Source organism: Lithobates pipiens, unplaced genomic scaffold, assembly GCF_037356315.1.
Source record: "Lithobates pipiens isolate NorthernLeopardFrog02 unplaced genomic scaffold, aLitPip1_a1.2 Scaffold_13, whole genome shotgun sequence".
In the NCBI taxonomy this organism is placed as follows: domain Eukaryota; kingdom Metazoa; phylum Chordata; class Amphibia; order Anura; family Ranidae; genus Lithobates; species Lithobates pipiens.
Window position 1 is genome coordinate 526,375,797 of NW_027507718.1, and position 20,362 is coordinate 526,396,158.

The 20,362-nt window shown below is 45.5% G+C and overlaps 1 protein-coding gene across 1 annotated transcript in view; it reads right to left on the minus strand.

The window, feature by feature from the left end:
- LOC143975947 (uncharacterized) overlaps nt 1-20,362 on the minus strand; it is a 115,169-nt gene that overhangs the window by 17,569 nt on the left and 77,238 nt on the right. The window contains exons 7-16 of the mRNA XM_077478476.1: nt 15,006-15,175; nt 13,624-13,712; nt 12,961-13,105; nt 12,464-12,543; nt 11,146-11,260; nt 9,175-9,333; nt 7,977-8,080; nt 6,590-6,798; nt 5,151-5,243; nt 1,653-1,697 (exon numbers count right to left, since the gene is read on the minus strand). Of these exons, the coding sequence (XP_077334602.1) occupies nt 1,653-1,697; nt 5,151-5,243; nt 6,590-6,798; nt 7,977-8,080; nt 9,175-9,333; nt 11,146-11,260; nt 12,464-12,543; nt 12,961-13,105; nt 13,624-13,712; nt 15,006-15,175 (1,209 nt within the window). The remainder of the gene's footprint in view (nt 1-1,652; nt 1,698-5,150; nt 5,244-6,589; nt 6,799-7,976; nt 8,081-9,174; nt 9,334-11,145; nt 11,261-12,463; nt 12,544-12,960; nt 13,106-13,623; nt 13,713-15,005; nt 15,176-20,362) is intronic.

The window sequence follows — 20,362 nt, forward strand, 5'->3', positions numbered from 1 at the left end:
TGGCCTGTATCCTGATTAAGCCTCTGCCTAATGTTCCTGTACCTTCACTACCTGGCTCTTGACAGCCTTTTGTCCTGGGTATGTTCCTGCCTGCTGATCAAGCCTCACCATGTTCCAGTTCCTGATTCCTGCTTGATGATTCACAGTCACCTTCTTCTTGCAAATCTCAGTGGGTTTCACTGGCTTTTGCGCTACTCTGTGTGCTCACACCTCCTGTCACACCTCCTGTCAGGATGTTGGACAAGAGGTCCAAGAGAAGCCCCCTTTATATCTCCACCAGGTATGTGACACTCAGTTAAGTTGTCTGGCTATTAGACACTTTAGCTGAGTGAGCTTAAGAATTGAAACCCAAAATTGACCATCCATCAAGTTTCCTCCTGCACAATAGTCCTGATGAAGGAGGTGCATAACCAATGAAATGAGTTGACTGTCAACTCCTAATAGACTCTTTTGTATGACTCAACATTCCCAATCTTTCACTCCACTCAAGCAATAAAAGCTGGACAGGAGTTTTAATCCTTTCTTGCTCCATCCAAAACTAAAATGAGGCTATACAGTAGCTATATTTAAAAGCTTAGCCAAAACTAAAAACAGAAACATTTGGCACAAGGGACATCCTGTACCTTACATTTAGTATATGTCCCTTGTGTTGATTGCTCATGTCTTTGGTGAACTCTTCCTCTGTCCCAGCTCCACCCCGGTCACCATAATCTCCTGGTGCAACGTAGGTTAAAGAGGACTGTAGCTGCTGACTTTTAATATTAGGACACTTACCTGTCCTGGAATCCAGCGATGTCGGCACCCCAACCAATGTTAACATCGACTCTTGGGTGCATGCCGTCACCATTATCTGCAATGGAAACCAGCAGTGAAGTCTTGTGGCTTCATAGCTGGGTCCCTACTGCGCATGCGTGAAGTGCACTGCAATTTCTGAGTGGCCCAGCGGTGGGGAAGGAGGAGTGCTTGCTGAACTTATGAGTTATCGTGCCACGGCGCAATCTCCCGGAAGTGGGGACAGGTACCTGCTCCCCCCTGAAAGGTGCCAAACGTGGCATCGGGGGGGGGGGGGAGGAGTCAGATAAGCAGAACTTCAACTTTTGGGTGGAACTCCACTTTAATACAGGTAAAGGGCTGTAAGGAACTTTTATCAAGAGGGCTGACTATGCCTGCCTTCTCCCAGATCTGCCACACATAGAAACCATACTACAGCGTCTCTGAATGGCACAGGATTGAAGAATGGAGGATGGGCGGATGATTTATAGCTCCGCCCTACATGTTAAGATCCTATGTCATTCATTGAAGGTATAGTATGGCTTCTATGAATGGACATCAGGCAGGAAAGGGTGGGCATTGTCGGGCTCTCTTGAGATCTCTTTACAGCCCTTTTGCTGTATTAACCCATGTCGCACCAGAAGATTATGGTGACAGGGGTGGTGGAGCTTGGACAGAGGAAGATTTCTCCTTAAACACGAACAATCAGCACAAGGGACATGTACTAAATGGAAGTTATGTCCCTCATGACAATTTTTCTGTTTTTAATTTAAGAAAAAACTCAGCTTTAAGCAAACCCTGTGGTGTTTTTCCTACTTGCTCATGCAGTAATTCTCAAAATTCAACTAGTGACTGATCCTCTACAGTGTACAATCACATACCTGGTAATTCCATGGCTTTTTTACAGTTCTTCGCTTTTCTTCTATCTGTACATTAAAAAAAGCTTCATAAACATCAAAAAGAAAAAATCTGTAAATAAGTAATCAAATAATTTGGTGAATCTGTTGCAAAGTTTCTTAACTTCGGATCCTGCCATTAGCAGCACTTCCTGACACAGGCTGACAACACTTAGCCACTGCTTCACAATTAGCAGCAGGGTTGTCAGCCTGTCATGGGAACTACTTCAGCTGGCCATTCTGCTACCTATCTGAATCTTATCTGAAAGACCTGATAAGCAGCCCAAAGCCAACTGACACAGGACTTGACAAGGTCGCAGATACACACAGCCCTTGTGGGGGGTCTCTTGAGTGTGCCTGTAAAGTGGTGCATCTGTAACATGTATAGAACCTGCTGCAGCAAAAATGGCATTTCTAAAAAAAAAAAAAAAAAAAAAAAAAAAAAAAAATGAAAAAATGAGTCGAATCACATTTAAATTGACTCGCAGTTAAAATTGTTGGTCCAGCTATTTAAAAAAAAGAAAGAAAAAAATGGCTTGGGGTCCCCCCCCCCAATCCATACCAGGGCCTTTGGGTTTTGTATGGATTTTAAGGGGAAGCCCATGCCAAAATAAATAAAAAGACAATGGGGCCCCCCAAAATCTATAACACATCTTCATCCGAGCATGCAGCCTGGCAGGCCAGAAAAGGAGGGAGGATGAGCAAGAGCAACCCCCTCCTGAACCATGGCAGGCCACATGCCCTCAACTTGAGTGGGTGGGTGCTTTGGGGCGGGGGGCTTTGCCTCCACGCCCCAAAGCACCTTGTCCCCATGTTGATAGGGCCTCTTCCCGACAACCCTGGGCGGTGTTTGTGAAGGTCTGTGGGCAGGGGGCTTATCAGTATCTGGAAGCCCCCTTTAACAAAGGGCCCCCAGATCCTCCCATGTGAATGAGTATGGAGTACATTGCACCCCTAATCATTCACCAAAGAAAAGTGTCAAAGGTAAAGAAAAACAGTAGTTTTTGCCAAGTCCTTTATTAAAATAATAAAAAAAATAAAACCATGCTCCCCCTCAATCGCAACACCCACCGCACCGCTGGTCGCCCCAAAAAAAGAAGCTCCACCAGCAAAGAAGTGACAGTTCTTAAACATGTAAGGGGTGTTGCCACCTGGTGGCGTCATCGGGTGACTGTGCCCCTAAGCTATTTAAAAAAATGTCAGGTGGAGGAGCAGGCATTCGGCGGGAAGCGTTCGACGATGCTGGAAGTTTTTTTTCTAGTCTGGCTACTTCACCTGGCGGCAGGTGGCGTGGTCGACGATGGATCTACATCGGGGGACATTGTTTTTTATTTTTTAATAAAGGAAGTGTCAAAAACCTGTGTACTGTCTTTATATACTTTTTACACTTTTTTGGTGAAGTAGCCAGTGCTGGGGAGGGGGTTCTTGGGTTCTTGTTCCTGATTCCGATAAGCCCCCCCCCCCGCCCGTGGGCCCCCAGAACCACAGTCCAGGGTTGAAGGCCCTTGTCCCCATGTTGAGGGCATGTGGCCTGCAATAGTTTAGGAGGGGGGCGCACACTTGTCCACCCCCCCCCCCCGCTTTCCTGGCCTACCAGGCTGCATACTCGGATAAGGGTCTTAAAAACCCACCCGTTTTAAAAAAACAAAAAATTGGTCTGGGATTTCCTATAGAATCCATTCCAGAACCGAATGGCCTGGTATGAATTGTGGGGGGGAGATTTTTTGGGAATTCTCTATTGCTGAGTCATCAGTTGTTAAGGAAGTGGCGACCCGCTGCTTAACAACCAACCAGCCAATGGAGCGGAACAATATCGGATCATTTTTCGACCGATCTGAATTCGAATCATTCCGAAAATGTGGAATTCGTTAAAAAACGAATAAACAAAAGTGAAATTTGAGGAAAACGAAAAGAAACTAAAGAAATTCTGAAACCAAACGAAACAATTTCTGAAACAAAATTATTAAATTAATTTGGACATAAAGAAAAATGTTGTTCTTTTTTCGTACCCCCCAACAATTCGGCTTTATGGCTCAATTACTGTGCCAGAATATTTGTAAGGACACCACGCTACACTGCACAATGCCTGCTGGCCAACCCCTGTACCTTGTCACCACAGCCACCTACCAAAAACATCACTCCCCTCCCTGCATATTGGTTCCCAGCTGCATTGTCCCCCACCACATCACAGCACCTCCCTCTCACCCATCTCACCAACCTCCTATAACACGGCACTTCACTTCTGTCCACCGTTCCTTCCGTATCACAGCACCTTTCTCCCATTCACTTTAGCACTTTAATCACAGATCCTTCCTTCCACCATTTCGCCAACTCCCCTGGTCACAGCGCCTCTCTCCCATCCACCTTATACCCTACATCATAGCATCTCCCTCACGTCTGTCTCACCAACTTTCCTGGCCATAGGACCTCTCTCTCCCCAACCTCATCCCCCTACATCACAGCACATTTCTCTCATTCAACTTAGTCTTTAATCACCGATCCTTCCTTCCACGATCTCACCAACCCCCCCTTGCCACAGCGCCTTCCTCCTGTCCACCTTATACCCTACATCACAGCATCTTCCTCACGTCTGTCTCGCCAACTTCCCTGGTCATAGGAACTCTCTCACCAACCTCATCCCCTACATCACAGCGCCTTCTTCCCATTCAACTTAGCCTTTATTCACAGATCCTTCCTTCCACCATCTCATCAACCCCCCCCTTGTCACAGTGCCTCCCTCCTGTCCACCTTATTCTTTACATATCATCTTCTTTACTTCCTTCTCACCAACTTTCCTGATCATAGGACGTCCCTCCCATCCACCGTATTCCCTACATCACAGCACCTTCTCAAGCCCATTTCACATATTCTCCTGATCATAGCATCTCCCTTCCCTCTCAACCCCCCCAGTTACACCACTTCATTGGCCACCTCACTCAGATTCCTCCCTGGCCAAGTCAACTAGCTCACCCTCCACTTACAGCTTTTTTCTTCCCTGGTCACTTCACCCTCCAATCACAGCACCTCCCTTCCTGGCCACCTCGCCCCCAGCTCACAATGCATCCCTCCCTGCCTACTTCTGTTCCCAATCGCAATGTGTTCCTCCCCAACAACCTCCCCTCCACCCACAGTAATTCCTCTCTGCATCCATCATTTACCCTCACTTCAAAGTACAACCCTGACAGTCACCAGTCCATCACCATTACCACCTAATTCTCTCCATCCGTGCCAACAGTTCCTCTGCTCTACAGGCCACCCCTCTGCTGTCTCTGTCCCTTCACCATTTGCTTGCTACACTTCACACTAACCATCAGCCCAACCCAACAAACGTACCTGTCCTGGAATAGGGACACTTTTACTAATAAGAATAAATTTGTTTTACCTTACAGATAAGGCTGCACCCATGACAGAATTCCCAGAATATCATGAGCTTTCTAAAGTGGTTGTACAATAGAATAATAAAGTAAAAAATATGGCACTTACCTACGCCCCCTTTTTTCTTAGACATTGCCATGGGAGCAGAATAAGCCATCATTCCATGTCCTCCGTGGAATCCTGAGCGCATCATCATCAATGCTGTATGACAGGACAGATGATGAGGGTTAAACACCATCATACAGACTCTACAGCAGGGGTCTCAAACTAGTGGTCATCCAGCTGTTGCAAAACTACAAGTCCCATCATGCTCCTGCCTGATGGAGTCATGCTTGTAACTGTCAGCCTTGCAATGCCTCATGGGACTTGTAGTTTTGCAACAGCTGGAGGGCCACCAGTTTGAGACCCCTGCTCTGCAGGATACTTGTGGATTCCTCACCATGATATGTGACTGCGGTCATCAGGGCTGGAAGAATTTAAAGTGTGTCTGATATATTGCAGCTTAGTACTGGTGGCTGCATTTGTTTTCTTTCTTTTTTTTCAGAATTTTTTCTTTTATTTTCACCTGGTGGTCCTACAAATAACATACTTCCTGTTGCTTCTTGCCTACACTTTCTTCTCCACTGTGGGGAGCCATGGTTGTCACCCAGGCTGGACTGTGCCCATCTTTGTACCTTTGTTCATCTCCAGTACATGGTGGATGGATGAGATTAGTAGCTTACACAATAAAAGATAAATGTTTGCGGCGCTTTCATTTAGGAGCAAGGGCCATCTTTAACACTGGGCAAAAGGGACAGCTGCCCCCGGGCCCAGCCATTGTTGTGGGGCCCAAGGCAGCTTCCCCTTGAGCCTGCACATAGTTCATAAGTGGATTCGGGAGGGCCCAACAAATATGTTTGCCCAAGGTCCAATCAATATTAAAGATGGCCCTGGACATAGCATTTCTGGCATGATCAGAAAGTATTTTCTATACTTGCTGAAAATGTTCTGCCTTATATAAGTACTGAGAAGCAACATTATATTAAATGTTTGTTTTTTTGGTTAAGATACAATTTATCACAGTACTAAATGGGGGGTTAAGAGTTTTCTGGCCACTGATTAGAGATGTAGCCTATAATACAGTCCTGACTTCTTATGTTTCCCTAGATTTCTGAATGAGAGGAGCCATGGAGCCCTTGCCTGGAAGGGTCAGGAGGAAAGTCAGTGAGTAACAACAGAAAGTATTATATAAAGAGGACAAAATCTGAATTTATAAACCTGGAATAAGATCGATCACTGCAGACAAGTATATAGCTGTACCGATTAGTTAGAACAGAGTTTACCTTCCAATTTAATCCCAAAACTCCATGACATGGTTATGGTCGCTACACCCAATAGTATCAGTTTTTAGAAAATATATTATTTGGATGACTGTAATTACAAAGATCTGCCATAGTCACCGCTGACAATTGACTAAAGTAGAAGTAACTATTTGATACCTTTCCAAACATAAGTTGTTATTGCCATTAAGGATTGGTCTGCTGCATTCAAATGTGACAACGACGTACCTGGAGCTGGGACATCCCTGCGCACGGGAGGACCCTCCACACGTGTCTTGGTGTCCTTGTTGACAGCAACATAGGCTGTGAGAGAGGAGACAACACCAGACTGCAGACTGGTCTCCAAGATCTTCTTCTTCGCTTCTTTAGACTGAGACTCTGTTCCCTGTTCCAGTTCAGAGATCAGAGCTTTGGATGCCAGTCTGTGGATGGTGGGCCTGAAAAACGATAGACAGTGCATGAGGAGACCAGAGCTCTGCCAGTCTGTGGATGGTGGACCACAAAGGGGAAAGGCAGTGCATGAGGAGACCAGGGCTAAGGCAGTCTGTGAATGGTGGACCACGAAGGGGACAGGCAGTGCATGAGGAGACCAGGGCTAAGGCAGTCTGTGGATGGTGGCTGAGAGAAGATGGACAGCACATGAGGATATCATACGTCTGCCAGCCTGTAGATGGTGGGCCTGAAAGAAGCTACACGGTGTATGAGAACACAAGATTTCTGACAGTCTGTGGATGATCGGTGAGAGAAGATAGAAAGGGCATGAGTAGACTTGAGCTTTGCTGGTCTGTGGATGGTGGGTCTAAAAAAAGACTGGTTATAGGTTGGGGCAGTTGCCATTTATTTGTACTGTTGGTTTATTGATTAGGGGACACACTGGATACCTTCACTTGTGCTATTGCTGGGTGTCCAGTGCATCCCTGTAGTTTTAAGGATGGGTGGGCTCCCTCAAGACACACCTGCCCTCAGACTATCTATTTTTATATATATACACACATACATACACAGTATGTGCTCCAAATCAGGAAACTCTCAAGTTAGGACTGCAGCAAAGTAGGGTGCCGTGAAGTGGTCCTGCAGCTTACGCACATATTTGCAAATGGGTGAAAACTAAACTTTTGGTTTTAACATTAACTGTTAGACAGGACAATTCGGTTTGTTGCAGACTGGATGGTAAGTGAGCTGGGAATTTTTCTTTGTTGTTCTTTGACATGCATTGCCCTTCCATGTGCTCCTTGCTGTAAAGGCCAGTTGTAGGTTGGGGTGGTTTTCATTTGATTGTACTAAAAGAAGTGAGACAGTGCATGAGCATGCCAGAGCTTTGCCAGTCTGTGGGTGGTGGTTGAGAAAAGATAGTGCAAGACGAGACCAGAACTCTGCCAGTATGTGTAACGGGTCTAAAAGAAGATAGGTAGGGTCTTAGGAAACCAGAGTAAAAGAAGAGACATAAGGTAAATAAGGAGACCAGAGCTCTGCCAGTCTATAGGTGGTGGGTAAGAGGAGAGACACATTACATGAGGAGACTAGAACATCACCAGTCTCTTAGTGGTGACTGTAAAAAGATAACACAGGGCATGTTTCTCATTAATTAGGGATGTTATAAATACTACATATTAACCTTTCTGCGTTCTGCACCTTCAGCGGGAAACGAAGATCATTCTTTATCATTTCATCTTTAAACTTGTACTGCAGACAGACCTCACCGTCAGCTTCATTCTCCACCTAGGAAATATTTAGAGAAAGTGTAAATTACAAACTAAATGAAATGCCAAGTTATTATATGTAAGGGATACTGTACTGTGTAAAGGGGTGTTAGTATTTACTAAAGTCAAGAAACACCTAGTAAAATATATGTAGCTGAAATCAACATTCAACAATATAACACTGTTTATAGGAACAGTCCTGTTCATCAAGGCAGCAGGGCTTTATACAGCTGGTACAAAGAAAACACTAAACTAAACTGAACTTAGATAAGTTCCGGACTAACATGGTACCTTCTAGTTGAGTCCCCAAACAGGCAACTCTTGTACCTTTTGTATCCAGCAGCAAACTCCCACAGCAAAGAGTGACAGAGAAGGAGAAGCAGTGCTCACATTTTATATAAAGACTTGTGCACGGCACTAACAACGGGGTCTGGTTACCAGGTAAAATGTTACTTAGAAGTGGATGTTTTTCCCACCCAAAGCTCTACAAAGCCTCCAGCTCCAGAACCTAGAAGAGTACTTTCAAAGATTCTGAGATGCTCCTCTACTTTGTGTTTTTTGTGACCTTGAAACACACTGCTTCCATGATGCATATTTATTAAAATGCATTCTACCCACCCTCATGAGGAGACCAGAGCTCTGACTATCTATTGGCGATGACTCTACCTATCTACCCTCATGGGGAGACCAGAGCTTTGCCAATCTATTAGTGGTGACTCTGCATACCTATGAGGAGACCTGAGCTCTACCAGTCTATTGGTGGTGACTCTACCTACCTACCCTCATGAGGAGACCAGAGCTCTGACAGTCTATTAGTGGTGACTGTACTTACCTACCCTCATGAGGAGACCAGAGCTATGACAGTTTATTAATAGGTGGTGACTCAAAAAAGTGACTACCTACCCTCACCTTAAACCCTGGTTTGGGTTTTACATGTTTGGTATTTTTGTACCACCAGCAAAGCCTATATTGTTTTGGAAATATACCCATGTTTATCTGCCCCAGTCTAAGTCCTAAGTCATTGAGATCTCCTAATTTCTGCTAAACCTCATCCTACCCTCGCTTTGAATCTGATGTAACACACAAAACACAATCCTCCCTGGGCTTACAGACCTTTCCCTTCAGCTGAGCGTAGACAATAGATCTTTGACCCTGGAAGATTGCAGTAGGGACTTTGGACAGGACGATGGCTTCCACACCAGAAGGAAGGGTCCATGTGAGAGAGGCATCCTTCACAGTGGGCTGCAAGGAGAATTTGAGTGCCCGAAGAACCTTGAGTGGTTAGTAAAGTGAAACAGAAATAAATATGTTTAAATTAAAGCAGAACTTGAGCAAAAAAAAAAAATGTCAATATTTTTCTGCAGTACTTTTTTGTCTGATGGCCAACATCATTCAAGGAACTTCCTCTGAACCCAGGTCCTCCTAGACCTGCCCCAGCCCGTGACTCTAAGCCTCCTACCCCCACAATCCCATAATATGATGGAATACTTCCCTATTGCTGGGGTGCCCATACAGAAAGTTGGTTGGCTGGGGGTAGGTGCAGGTGTACAAGAGCTCTTAAAGCTAATTAATTTCTTCCTGTAATGGGTTGATTTTAGGAGATGCCATAGTTATAATATTAGGTGAAAAAAGGACAGAATTCCATTTCAACTGGCAGAAATACATTTGGGAAAAGTACTCAGTAGACACAATGAAAAGTACACTGTAGTACAGTAGTAGTTTTACTAACACTGCTGTATCCTTTGCAGAAACCTAATTATTGTGGTAAAGTCCCAGCCTGCGCTATTTGTCACTAGTAAATTTGGGCCTATCCTTGCTGTTTAAAATTGTCATACTGTTGTGTAATAATTTTGTTTCAAAACACCATTTATCAGTTTAAGGCATTCCCCAATGCCTTATATTGTTTAAGGGTTTTATGTGTTTTGAGCGTTGCCCTCAAAGCCTATTGAAAAGGCCCTCTCCCCAATGTACGTTATTTTTTGTAAACTTTTGGTGCATTTCTCCCATGGCAGTGCCCAGCTCCCCCGTCCCTTTTTCTGACAATAGCTTTCATATTAGTCTTGAACATGGCCAAACAAACAAATTACAAAATTCATCAAGGAATTCATTGGAGTTCGAGTTTCGATGCCAAGTTCAGATTTCTCATACTTTAAGCAGAATTCAATTAATCTTGTCTGAACTGTGAACCACTGAAGGGACAGGAGGCCCTCTGGTTAACTTCAAATGGTAATATCCTTTATTGAAATTACACGAAACGTGTTTCGGCCGCCAGGCCTTTATCATGAGTCATGATTAAGGCCTGACAGCTGAAACTCATTGGATGGTTTACAGCTGCTTCATGTAATTTCAATAAAGGATATTGCCATTTGATGTTTACCCGAGTGCCCACTGTCCCTCCAGTGGTTCAAATTATACAGTGGAATTGGCAGCCTTATAGTCTGAGCCCTGGGTGGAGCTGGGGATTGAAGGAAAGGAGCAGCACCACTACACCGGTCTGCATTGATGACTTTCTGAACTGAACCCTAGCAGATTCGCTCATCCCTTTTCCTAGCCCTCCTGCTTTACACCATCCCAAACTTTTTATATCATTATAAATAGAGAGGGGAATATTTCTTAAATTTTCAAGTTGCCTGCTTTTGCAATTAGAAGATTCATTCTATTTTGTATTAATAAAAATATAACTCAAGGCAAATTTTTTTATTTTTTTGGATGGATTAGAACCCCTGTCAGTTTTATTGCTGTCTGTGCCGCCCTCTCTATTTGTCCTGTTTACCATTATCATTGAAACTGAAAGTAAAAGAAAATCCCAATTTTTGGCTTGTCCCCAGGAAAGTAATAGAGGGGAATATTCCAATAGAGACACTACTGCAGTTCTGGTGACCTGGGGTCCTCAAGGGATTAATTTAATTTAATTTGTAAAGGATTTCCTCTCCCTTACTGTTTGGCTAGCAAATGAAGGGGAATATCCACAATGAGACTGCGGTTTTAAACCTCCCTTACTCTATCCAAAATGAAAACTAAAATTTTGCCTATAGTTCTGTTTTAACTATATACTGCATTTAAAGGTCTCCAGTGTACTCTTACCTTGGGTTGCATGCGGTCTTTGCCAGTGATAAACTCAAAGGTTCCATTTCCTGCCCGGGCCATGCCTTTAATGAGGGACGTGGAGGCTCCTTCACCGATCCCAAATGTAAAACACCTTCAAAGGGGGTGCAAGTTTAAAAAATAAATCCCTGTTAATGGTTGTAGAGGATAATTACAGATGAAAGCACTCTAGCATCAGCCCATTCTGATAAGCAAAGCATTTTCTGATGGTCCTTTAAGCTGGCCATACATGACACGGGGGGCCAAATGATAAAAATGGAACCAGCTCCTCCATCCACACATTAAGGGTGGATGGGGGAATCCCCTGCACTGTGTTATCATATTCTGAAAGCAGGGGGAGGCGGGCTGGGACAAGGGGTGGGCAGGAGGGACAGTCACCCAAGGCACAGCAGCAGGGCGCTCCCTCACCACATGCTAGCCCCATATATGAGGTCACCGCCTTATGTCTGCTCTGACAACTACTGCTGTCACACTGTGCTCCAACTTGCCCACTTTCCTGCCCACGGCGGATACAAAAACAAACCGTGTATGTGCAGCTACCTTCCAGCCAGAAAAAAAGCAATTGATTGGGCATGCATGGTTAATGCACACTCTTTGCCATCCATGGACAGCCAAAGCAAGGGGTGCAAAGAATGGGCACAAGGTAGTACACACATTCTGCGGCATGTATAAGGAGGAGGGCACAGTTCTGTATCCTTGCCATGGGCACTGCGCAAACTTCTCCCGGTACTGGCAGGGGGACTTTTTCACTGTGTAAATACACAGATCAGTGCTGCAGCTGCTGATCGAGTGGCTTTTTTTCCCAACAGGTCCCTTCAGAAGATGCCGATTAATAGATCAACTTCTGTTGAGCGGCAGTGGATACACATGGAATGAAATTTGGCTGGAGCCTGCTGAAACTGACAAATTTTGATCCATCTTTTGGCACCTTATGTTTCCTGCCCCCTTGTGCCTTTTGCACATTTCTATCAGCCAGTGAAGCAGATTATCATAGTGATGGGCTAGTAGGAGAGTTTGGGTTTGTGTCTGTGTGGGGGAAGGGAACGAGGGAGGCGCACAGTGAGAGTTGAACCAAACAATAAAAGGGTATCATGCCTACATACAAAAATAAATAGACAAATCCGGCTGAGTAGTGGAGCTTAAATATCAAGTCTGGCCAGCAGGTGGCAGAATTCTCAGGCTCTTTTTAAACAGGCATGTGGTGGAGGATGGTTGGAATCCATGTTACTTATACCGTGAGGTTGGATACAGAGGTCAGATTTAAATTTATACAAAAGGGTGTAATATTTATAATTACCGATGTTTCTGAGCATTTTTCTGAACTTCGTCAATCACTTGCTTTGTGTTACCGACTTCTCCGTCTGTGAATACAAAAAGCTGGAGAGAGAACAGAGAGGGGATCACATACAAAAAAACAAGGAAAAGCTGAACAGGTCACATCAGATCCAACTTTCTGCAAGTATAAATAGTTATAATGGAGCAATACAGGTAATCAATACGGCCTAAACTTTATTTTACTGTTTTGCCTTGCTAAATAGAAGGTATACTGAAGTTATGTTATAGGAGAACTTTAGTCAAAACTCAAAGTCAGACTTAAGAAATGAATAAGTGCTTTGACCCCATAACCCAAGTACTTAGGAGTCCTTCACACTCAACAGTGGCTAGTCTACCAAATGTTTTATAGCCTTGAGTCCTTCACGCTCAACAGTAGCTAGTCTACCAAATGTTTTATAGCCTTGAGTCCTTCACACTCAACAGTGGCTAGTCTACCAAATGTTTTACAGCCTCGCTGACCTGTCGGGGGTGCTCGGCTCTCCCGGCTGTTTGGTAGATGTTCTTTAGGGGTTGGAGAATTTCTGTCCCTCCAAAGCTGGCGTCCATCTCATTCACCTTCTTCACCGCCTCCTCCATGGTCTGCTGTGTGTACTCCACACTCTCCCTGGGAAACATTTTTTTATTAAGGTTGTATTATACTGTTATACAAATTTTTCACCTACTGGGAAATATATTTCTTGGATTTCATTGAAGGACATAAGCATTTAGAGGCTATTGGGTTATACTGCTGTCTACAGGAGAACTAGGACTTTAAACAAAAAACAAACTGCCCAGTATAACCTCCTGCTATGAACATGCCCTGGTTTTGTTGAAAAGCAGTACCAAGAGCATGATGACACAGAGAGGTGGGACCCGTGTCCCTCAATGAATTCCAAGAAATTGATTTTACGGTCAGATTTTATGGTCAGGAGGCTTAAGCAGGAGATGAGACAAGAGATCTCTAGCAAATGGTCTATGCAGTAGTTCAAAGATTACCAAAGAGATGACATGTTCTATACAGCCATACACCAGTTTTCATACCAATATGCATCAGCCCATACTATAAAAATATTCATCATAGAATCAGACCTTGGAATAAAACTGCTTAACTTAGACTGCAGACAGTCCAAACGTTATACTCACAGGAAGAAAGACTCAAAACGGGAGCCAAAGCCATAAATATTAAAGTAACACCCGAGAGGTAAACTCTTCAATAGAAGAACCAGCGTCTCCTGTAGAGGAAAGACAATACATGGGGTGACTTTACAGTAAGAAATAGTGAAAAAAAAGTAAAAGGCTTGAATGTAAATAGCTATACAGTATATTGAACATAGTTTTATTGGGCAAAAGTTAGCAGCATAGTTCCCAACTGTCCCTAATTTTGAGGGACTGTCCCTGATTTGGAACAAAGTTCTTCTCTCCCTCTTTCCTCCTCATTTGTCCCTCATTTTGGTCGGATCTATATAGTTGTATATAAAAATGTACTATTTATCTATCAAAAAGTGTTTCCCAGTGCCAAAACTTTCATCCAATTTCTATATTGCTGCATCTGTAAATTTCAAAAGCCAATATAAAGAAATAGTAGTAGTAAAAAGCCCTTTTGGGTTGAACCCTTTTATTGTACAATCCTCCTTTGAGGGGGCATGACAAGGAAAGTGTCCTATGCCTATATACTTTTGGTAATAAGCAACCCTAAATTCCCAATTCAGAAAGTTTGGAGGTATGTAGCAGTAATGTGCCACATGGCTCAGGATTTGGCACAGCTATTTGTATTAATGACCAGGTTGACAGTGACAGCTTCTCCTTACCTACTTTGTTGAAAAGAAGCTTGTTGTTCATAGAGGTCAATAACTTAATCTGAAAATTATGCTCACAGCTTAATGAGTTGGAAGATTGTCTTCCCCTCCCTGTCTGCCTGTTCTGATCAGAGGTATATTTACTTTAATGGAAACTGAGGTGACGGGAATTCCTGTGCTCTTCAATCAATCAAGCACATATCATTTTGCAAAAACAAGTTCTACTGTGACAAATCAAGTCCAGGTTTAATGAACTTCTCCAAATATCGCCATAGCTTCACATTCACAATTAAAGCCCCTTTATCTGATGATCAGGTAGGTCTTTCTACAACTGCATTGCAAAAAAAGCAGCTTGAGCTACTTGTCAGCTCACATGCAGGGGGTAAACAGTGAACAGGGGGATCAGAGAGGCTTGTGCTTAGTTTAGTGGCCCCAACAGGGGGGTTCATCCTCAGGGAGGCCCTACCTACCTGGCTTCTGCTTGACGTCTTGTGCTAATTGTTGAATTAGCGGCATCAGAGATGCTAAATATCAAACCTATAGGATGCTAAGTGCAACAGAGGTGATGCTGAGCACTAAAGGCACTTACATAAGAGACAACCCATGCCCCTCCGATGCTAAGTGACTGTTTTTTCCTAAATGTACAACTGTTTAGTATTTACAACAGAGGTCCTAAAACACTTCTTCATTCCGTTAGACTTAGATGGTCAATTTGGGCAATTTACTAACCCTGGCACTATGAATCCTCTGTGGGGCATTTGGCTCACTATTCATTGAACACTCCATACTGCCAGACCGGTCCACAAGGAAAATAAACTCGCCGCAATTGGACTGCTCCTGTGCAGCTGGGAAACCCGGGTAGAAATTCAACATGGCCATTGACTCCGCCATAATGGACCCTACAGAACACAGGGAGAAAATAGGGAGAAAATACGATTATAACAAAGAGACTGAGAAAAATATGATTCCAGCATTTCTAGAAAAGCTTTTACAAAGGCCACTGAACTATTTTAACTCCTTGCCGCCGAGCGTACGCAGGTGTGCGTACTCGGCTTCCGGGGGTTATACCGGGATAAAACCCGCATGCATCATCACGGTACTGATTTTTACAGCGGGCGATTGGCTTTCCAACCATAACAACTGATGCAGCTAAAAGTTGCTCAGCTGTTATGCCGAAGGAGCGGGAGGGGACGTCCCCCCCTCCCGCCGCTCTTACCGGTGCTCCCGCTCAATCGGGAGCATTGATGCACAATCTGATGCCTCCGGCGGCTAGGGAGGGACTGGAATGAAGCCGTAAGCGGCTTCACTCCAGTCTCCTAATAGTAAACACGGAAGCGTCGTCATGACGTCACTTCCCGTTTACTCGGCTGCCAATGGTGCCAGATTTAAAAATATATACAGTATTCAGAATCGCTGAAAACGGTGATCTGAATACTTTGAAGTGTAAAGGAGGGATCGGGGGTCTTTTAGACCCCCGATCCCTCCATAAAGAGTACCTGTCACCACCTATTACTGTCACAAGGGATGTTTACATTCCTTGTGACAGCAATAAAAGTGATCAAAAAAAAAAACAATTTATTAATTTTAAAATAAATAAAAAAATAATAATTTTTAAAGCGCCCGCCGTCCCCACGAGCTTGCGAAGTAAAGAAAACGCATACGGAAGTCGCGCCCGCATATGTAAACGGTGTTCAAATCACACATGTGAGATATCACCGCGATCGTCCGAGCGAGAGCAATAATTTGAGTACTAGACCTCCTCTGTAACTCTAACCTGGTAACCGGAAAAAAATTTAAAACATCGCCTATTGCGATTTTTAGGTACCGTAGTTTGTCGTCATTCCACGAGTGCGTGCAATTATAAAGTGTGACATGTTTGGTATCTATTTACTCGGCATAACATTATCTTTCACATTATGCAAAAAATTGGTCTAATTTTACTGTTTTGTTTTTTTTTTTAATTCATGAAAGTGTCCCTTTTCCCAAAAAGTTGTGTTTAAAACACCGCTGCGCAAATACCGTGTGACATAAAATATTGCAACAAGAAGCTTCAGAAGCTTCAGAATGACAAATTATATGAGCAGACTTCAGTTCCTCTTTAAAGGTTTGTTTGTTTTTCATTTTGTTTTGTTTTAATAAATAACAAACATGTTATACTTACCCGCTCTGTGCAAAACCATTTTGGTATTGCATGGAGCAGCCCCAATCCCAAGCCCCACGTGATCAGCTGTGACCAATATCAGCTGATCATCGTGTGAACCAGGAAGTGCCGGTAAATGGTATTCCTCGGTTTGCGCTGACAGAGAGAGCCAAACAGCTGCCAATCAGTGCCCAAGAGCTGTCAGTCAGTGCCTCCTCAATAAAGTCTCTCAGTGCCCAACACAGTGCCAATCAGTGTTGATCACAGTGCCAATCTGTGCCCAGCAGTAACACCTGTCAGTACCTCATCATCAGTGCTGCCCATCGGTGCCATCTATCAGTGCCGCCTATCATGTTGCTGTGTCTCAGCCAATGAGTAGAAAGAGACCTGGGACAGGCTACTGTGTACATCACTGGTTCGAAAGGGGGCTCATATGAATATTGACAGGGGGGCGGGGGGGGGGGGGGTAGCAGCACAGTTTTTTTAACTTCATGTATAGAATGCATAAAACCTTCAACCTTTACAACCACATGCAAAATGCATGCTGGGTTGGTGGCATCACAAGGGGACGGAGACACCAGGTGATGTCACCAGGTGGCCCCGCCTCTTACCTATTTAAGAACTGTCGAACGGCAGAGCAGCCATTCGGCAGTTAGCTTTTGTTATGGGTGCCCAATTCTACTGCTGAACCCTGGCATCAAAGAGACAGCAAATCATTTGGTTGAGATGAATCTGGTGACAAATGACTCCTTTTATCTTCCTGATGATGAAATTCCTATTATTGCCACCAGTCTAAGCCTTCCTGCATTACAATACCTGCCACTAGTAGGAGGGCTGCTTTGGGTTGTTAGCTTGGAGTTAGCCGGAATCCTCAGCCATCCGCCTACAATAAACCGGATTTTGGCCGGCGAACGACTCAGCTCGCTGCTCCAACGTCCCCGGGGCCTAATCCGCTGCCTCTAAACACTCTTGGACATCCGCGGGACCCGCGATCGTGCCCGAGGCCTACTCCGTCCGCTGGACGCCGGCCACCATCTTGCGGCCTGCAGAGAAGCCAGAGCCTCCGCTCTCGAGTGCCGCGATCTGCGATGAGAGCGGGGAGAGCGGCGGCGAGAACACCGCTGATACACAGCGACCCTGGGAGCCGAGATACGGAAGCAGCAGTGGGGCCCAGCATTGCCAGAACACACGCTGTGGAGGAGTACATCCAGAGGCTGAGGTAGGAGGCGGCCATCTTGGTACACCCAATATACAGAAACAGGCTCCCACCATTCCAGGATTAGAACCTGGCCCCCCCCCAAATACCTTACAGCGCCCACTTAATGTCTGTGGCCCTGGAGGGCCCTGACAAGGACATGTGACTCAAGTGGGGGTGTATGCACGGACGCTGGGAGGATGACAGCATAGTTTCCTAGCGCCGCGCCGCCAGAATACATCACTTGGTAAAAAAGGCATATCCTGATAAAATCCACTGTCACAAACTACCCCAGTCGGGCAACTGGTGGGTATGTATAATACGTCCCGGAACCGTCCCCGCAACAGGTCGCAACAGAAATCCTCTCCAGTCCGAGGGAAGGCGAAGGGGAAAGGCAAGATGGCGCCCGAACTGCGAGAACCTGATGATGCCACTCAGCACTCAGACGATAGCCTGTCACAATTCCCCTCTAATCTAGCAAGCCCTGTGGACACTGGCTCTGAGGTTTTGCTTCAGAAATTCCGCACTATAGTGAGGGACGAGATCAACGCAGCCTCAAGCAAATTGTCAGCGGAACTGGTGAAGGGTCTTAAGGAGCTAGGACACCGCACTAACCAGTTGGAAGAGAGGATGGACCTGACAGCCACGGTACTCGAGGGACATGAGGAAGAGGTGGAAAAACTGAATGCTGAATCTCCAGGACAAACTTGAAGACTCAGAAAATAGGGCCCGCAGAGACAACCTGCGCATACGCGGCCTTCCAGAGACCATTACAGACCTCCAGGGAACAGCTACAGCATTCTTCCAGGAACTTGCACCTGACATCCCGACGGAATGACTAGAATTTGACCGTGTACACAGGTCCCTCGCCCCCAAGCCCACTGAGGGTCCTCCCAGAGATGTAATCATAAAATTTCATTTCTACAGAACTAAGGAGCGACTTCTCCAAGCGGCCAGGGAATTGCCTGACATATCGTTGCAGGGAAACTCCCTCCAACTATTTGCAGATCTTTCCCCGGTTACTATTGCTAAAAGGCGGAATATGAAGCCGTATCTGCAGATCTTGCAGGCCAGGAACATTCGTTATAGGTGGGGGTTCCCCTTTAAACTTTCCTTTCTTGATCATACATCACGGGACACAGGAGCTTCATTACATAGTGGGTTATATAGGCACCTCTGGTGATTGGACACTGGTTGACCCTAATTAAGGAGAATTCCTCCCCTATATAACCCCTCCCATCCGGGAGGCACCTCAGTTTTTTCGCCAGTGTCTGGTCGATGGTCACGTAAAACTTAGCTCTATGCGGGTCCCGGCGAGGGCCGAAGGGCTACAACAAACCGGATCCATACCTCGGGCCGATAATTGACTCCCAAGATGGTATGGTACCCGGGCCTCGTCTGCCGAAGACACGAGGTTTTGCCTGTAAGTCCTCTCCATTGGAAGACTGGACTCTGGGACAACCAGACTTGGGGTACTGTTGACTCAGGGCGCCCGTAAGTTTCTGGCAGAGTTTTTTACAAGGCCCAGGTAGGAGGATCTTTTCGTAAGAACCCCAGATACGCCTGAAGGTTGGCTAACAATACCCGCCGTGATGGGTGAAGGCTGGAATTGGTCTGAACACAGCAATTCCTGCGGCGGGGAACAGGTATGGGAAGTCATCCTATATATTTAATATATGAATGGATTTCTTCATTGTGAGTAGTTGTATGTCTTACCTGGTTTCCACCACTTGAGGGAGTAAGAGCAGCCTGATGCATACTTACATGCCTTTCAATACAAACACGCTCAGTGAAATGCCTGGTTATCCCAGCTACTCACGTCTCCTTGCAGTCCCTGCCACAATAAAGGTAAAAAAGGGGGTCCCACGCAGATCAGGGGGTCCCATGTCACTCCTTTTGGGTTCTCCTCCCCCCCCCGGATCCCGCGGTCCTCGTGCACGCGCGCGGGCGCGTGCACGCGCCGGGCGCGCTCCCGGCCTAATGGGGAAGGGGGGGGGGTGGGGGGGGGGTGTGGTTGCCAGCTGTGCACAATCAGGTGCTCTATGCTGCAGTGCAGGCGCCAAAACGGCCGATTTAAAAGCCCAGAGCGTCAGGGGACTGTAAGGTGAGACACAGGAGCTGTGGGCTGTAAGCATCCGTGGGATTGGATCCAGGCGAACCCTAAGACACCTACTCGGCATCATATTGTGCAGTTAAGCTAATATTGATTTATTGTGAGACTTTAAGCACAAACAAGTGATTGCATTTTACATTAGTAACTCTGCTTTGTAGCTCAGTACTATGTCTCCTCGTAAGAGGGTTTCAGGGGCAGGTAACAAAAGCACTGGCAAATCACCGCCTAGGTCCAGGGGTTCCAAAAGTGCATGCAGATTACCATCCCCCTCTGCAAGAGTGGAGCCTGCATCTCAAGACGAGTCAGTGCCCCTTTCAGGCTTTGCAGCCTCTCCTAATGTCGCAGCCCCGGTCTATGTCACTGAGGACTCCCTTAGGGCTTCATTGGAGAGTTTTGAAGGGAGGATAATGAATTTTATTTCTGCTTCCCTAAAAGATAGCAGAAAAAGGGGTAGATCCCCTCCCTCTGCTGAAATCCCTCTCTCAGACAGCTGCTCTGAAAATGAGGAGAGATCCCTATCTTTAGAAAGGGATCATGAGCAGTCGGATCAGTCAGAGGATGAGGAGTTAGTCCCCTCCTCCCAGGCACTCAGAAAGCAGGTGCAGTATTACACTGAATTGGTGCGTACCACATTCAGA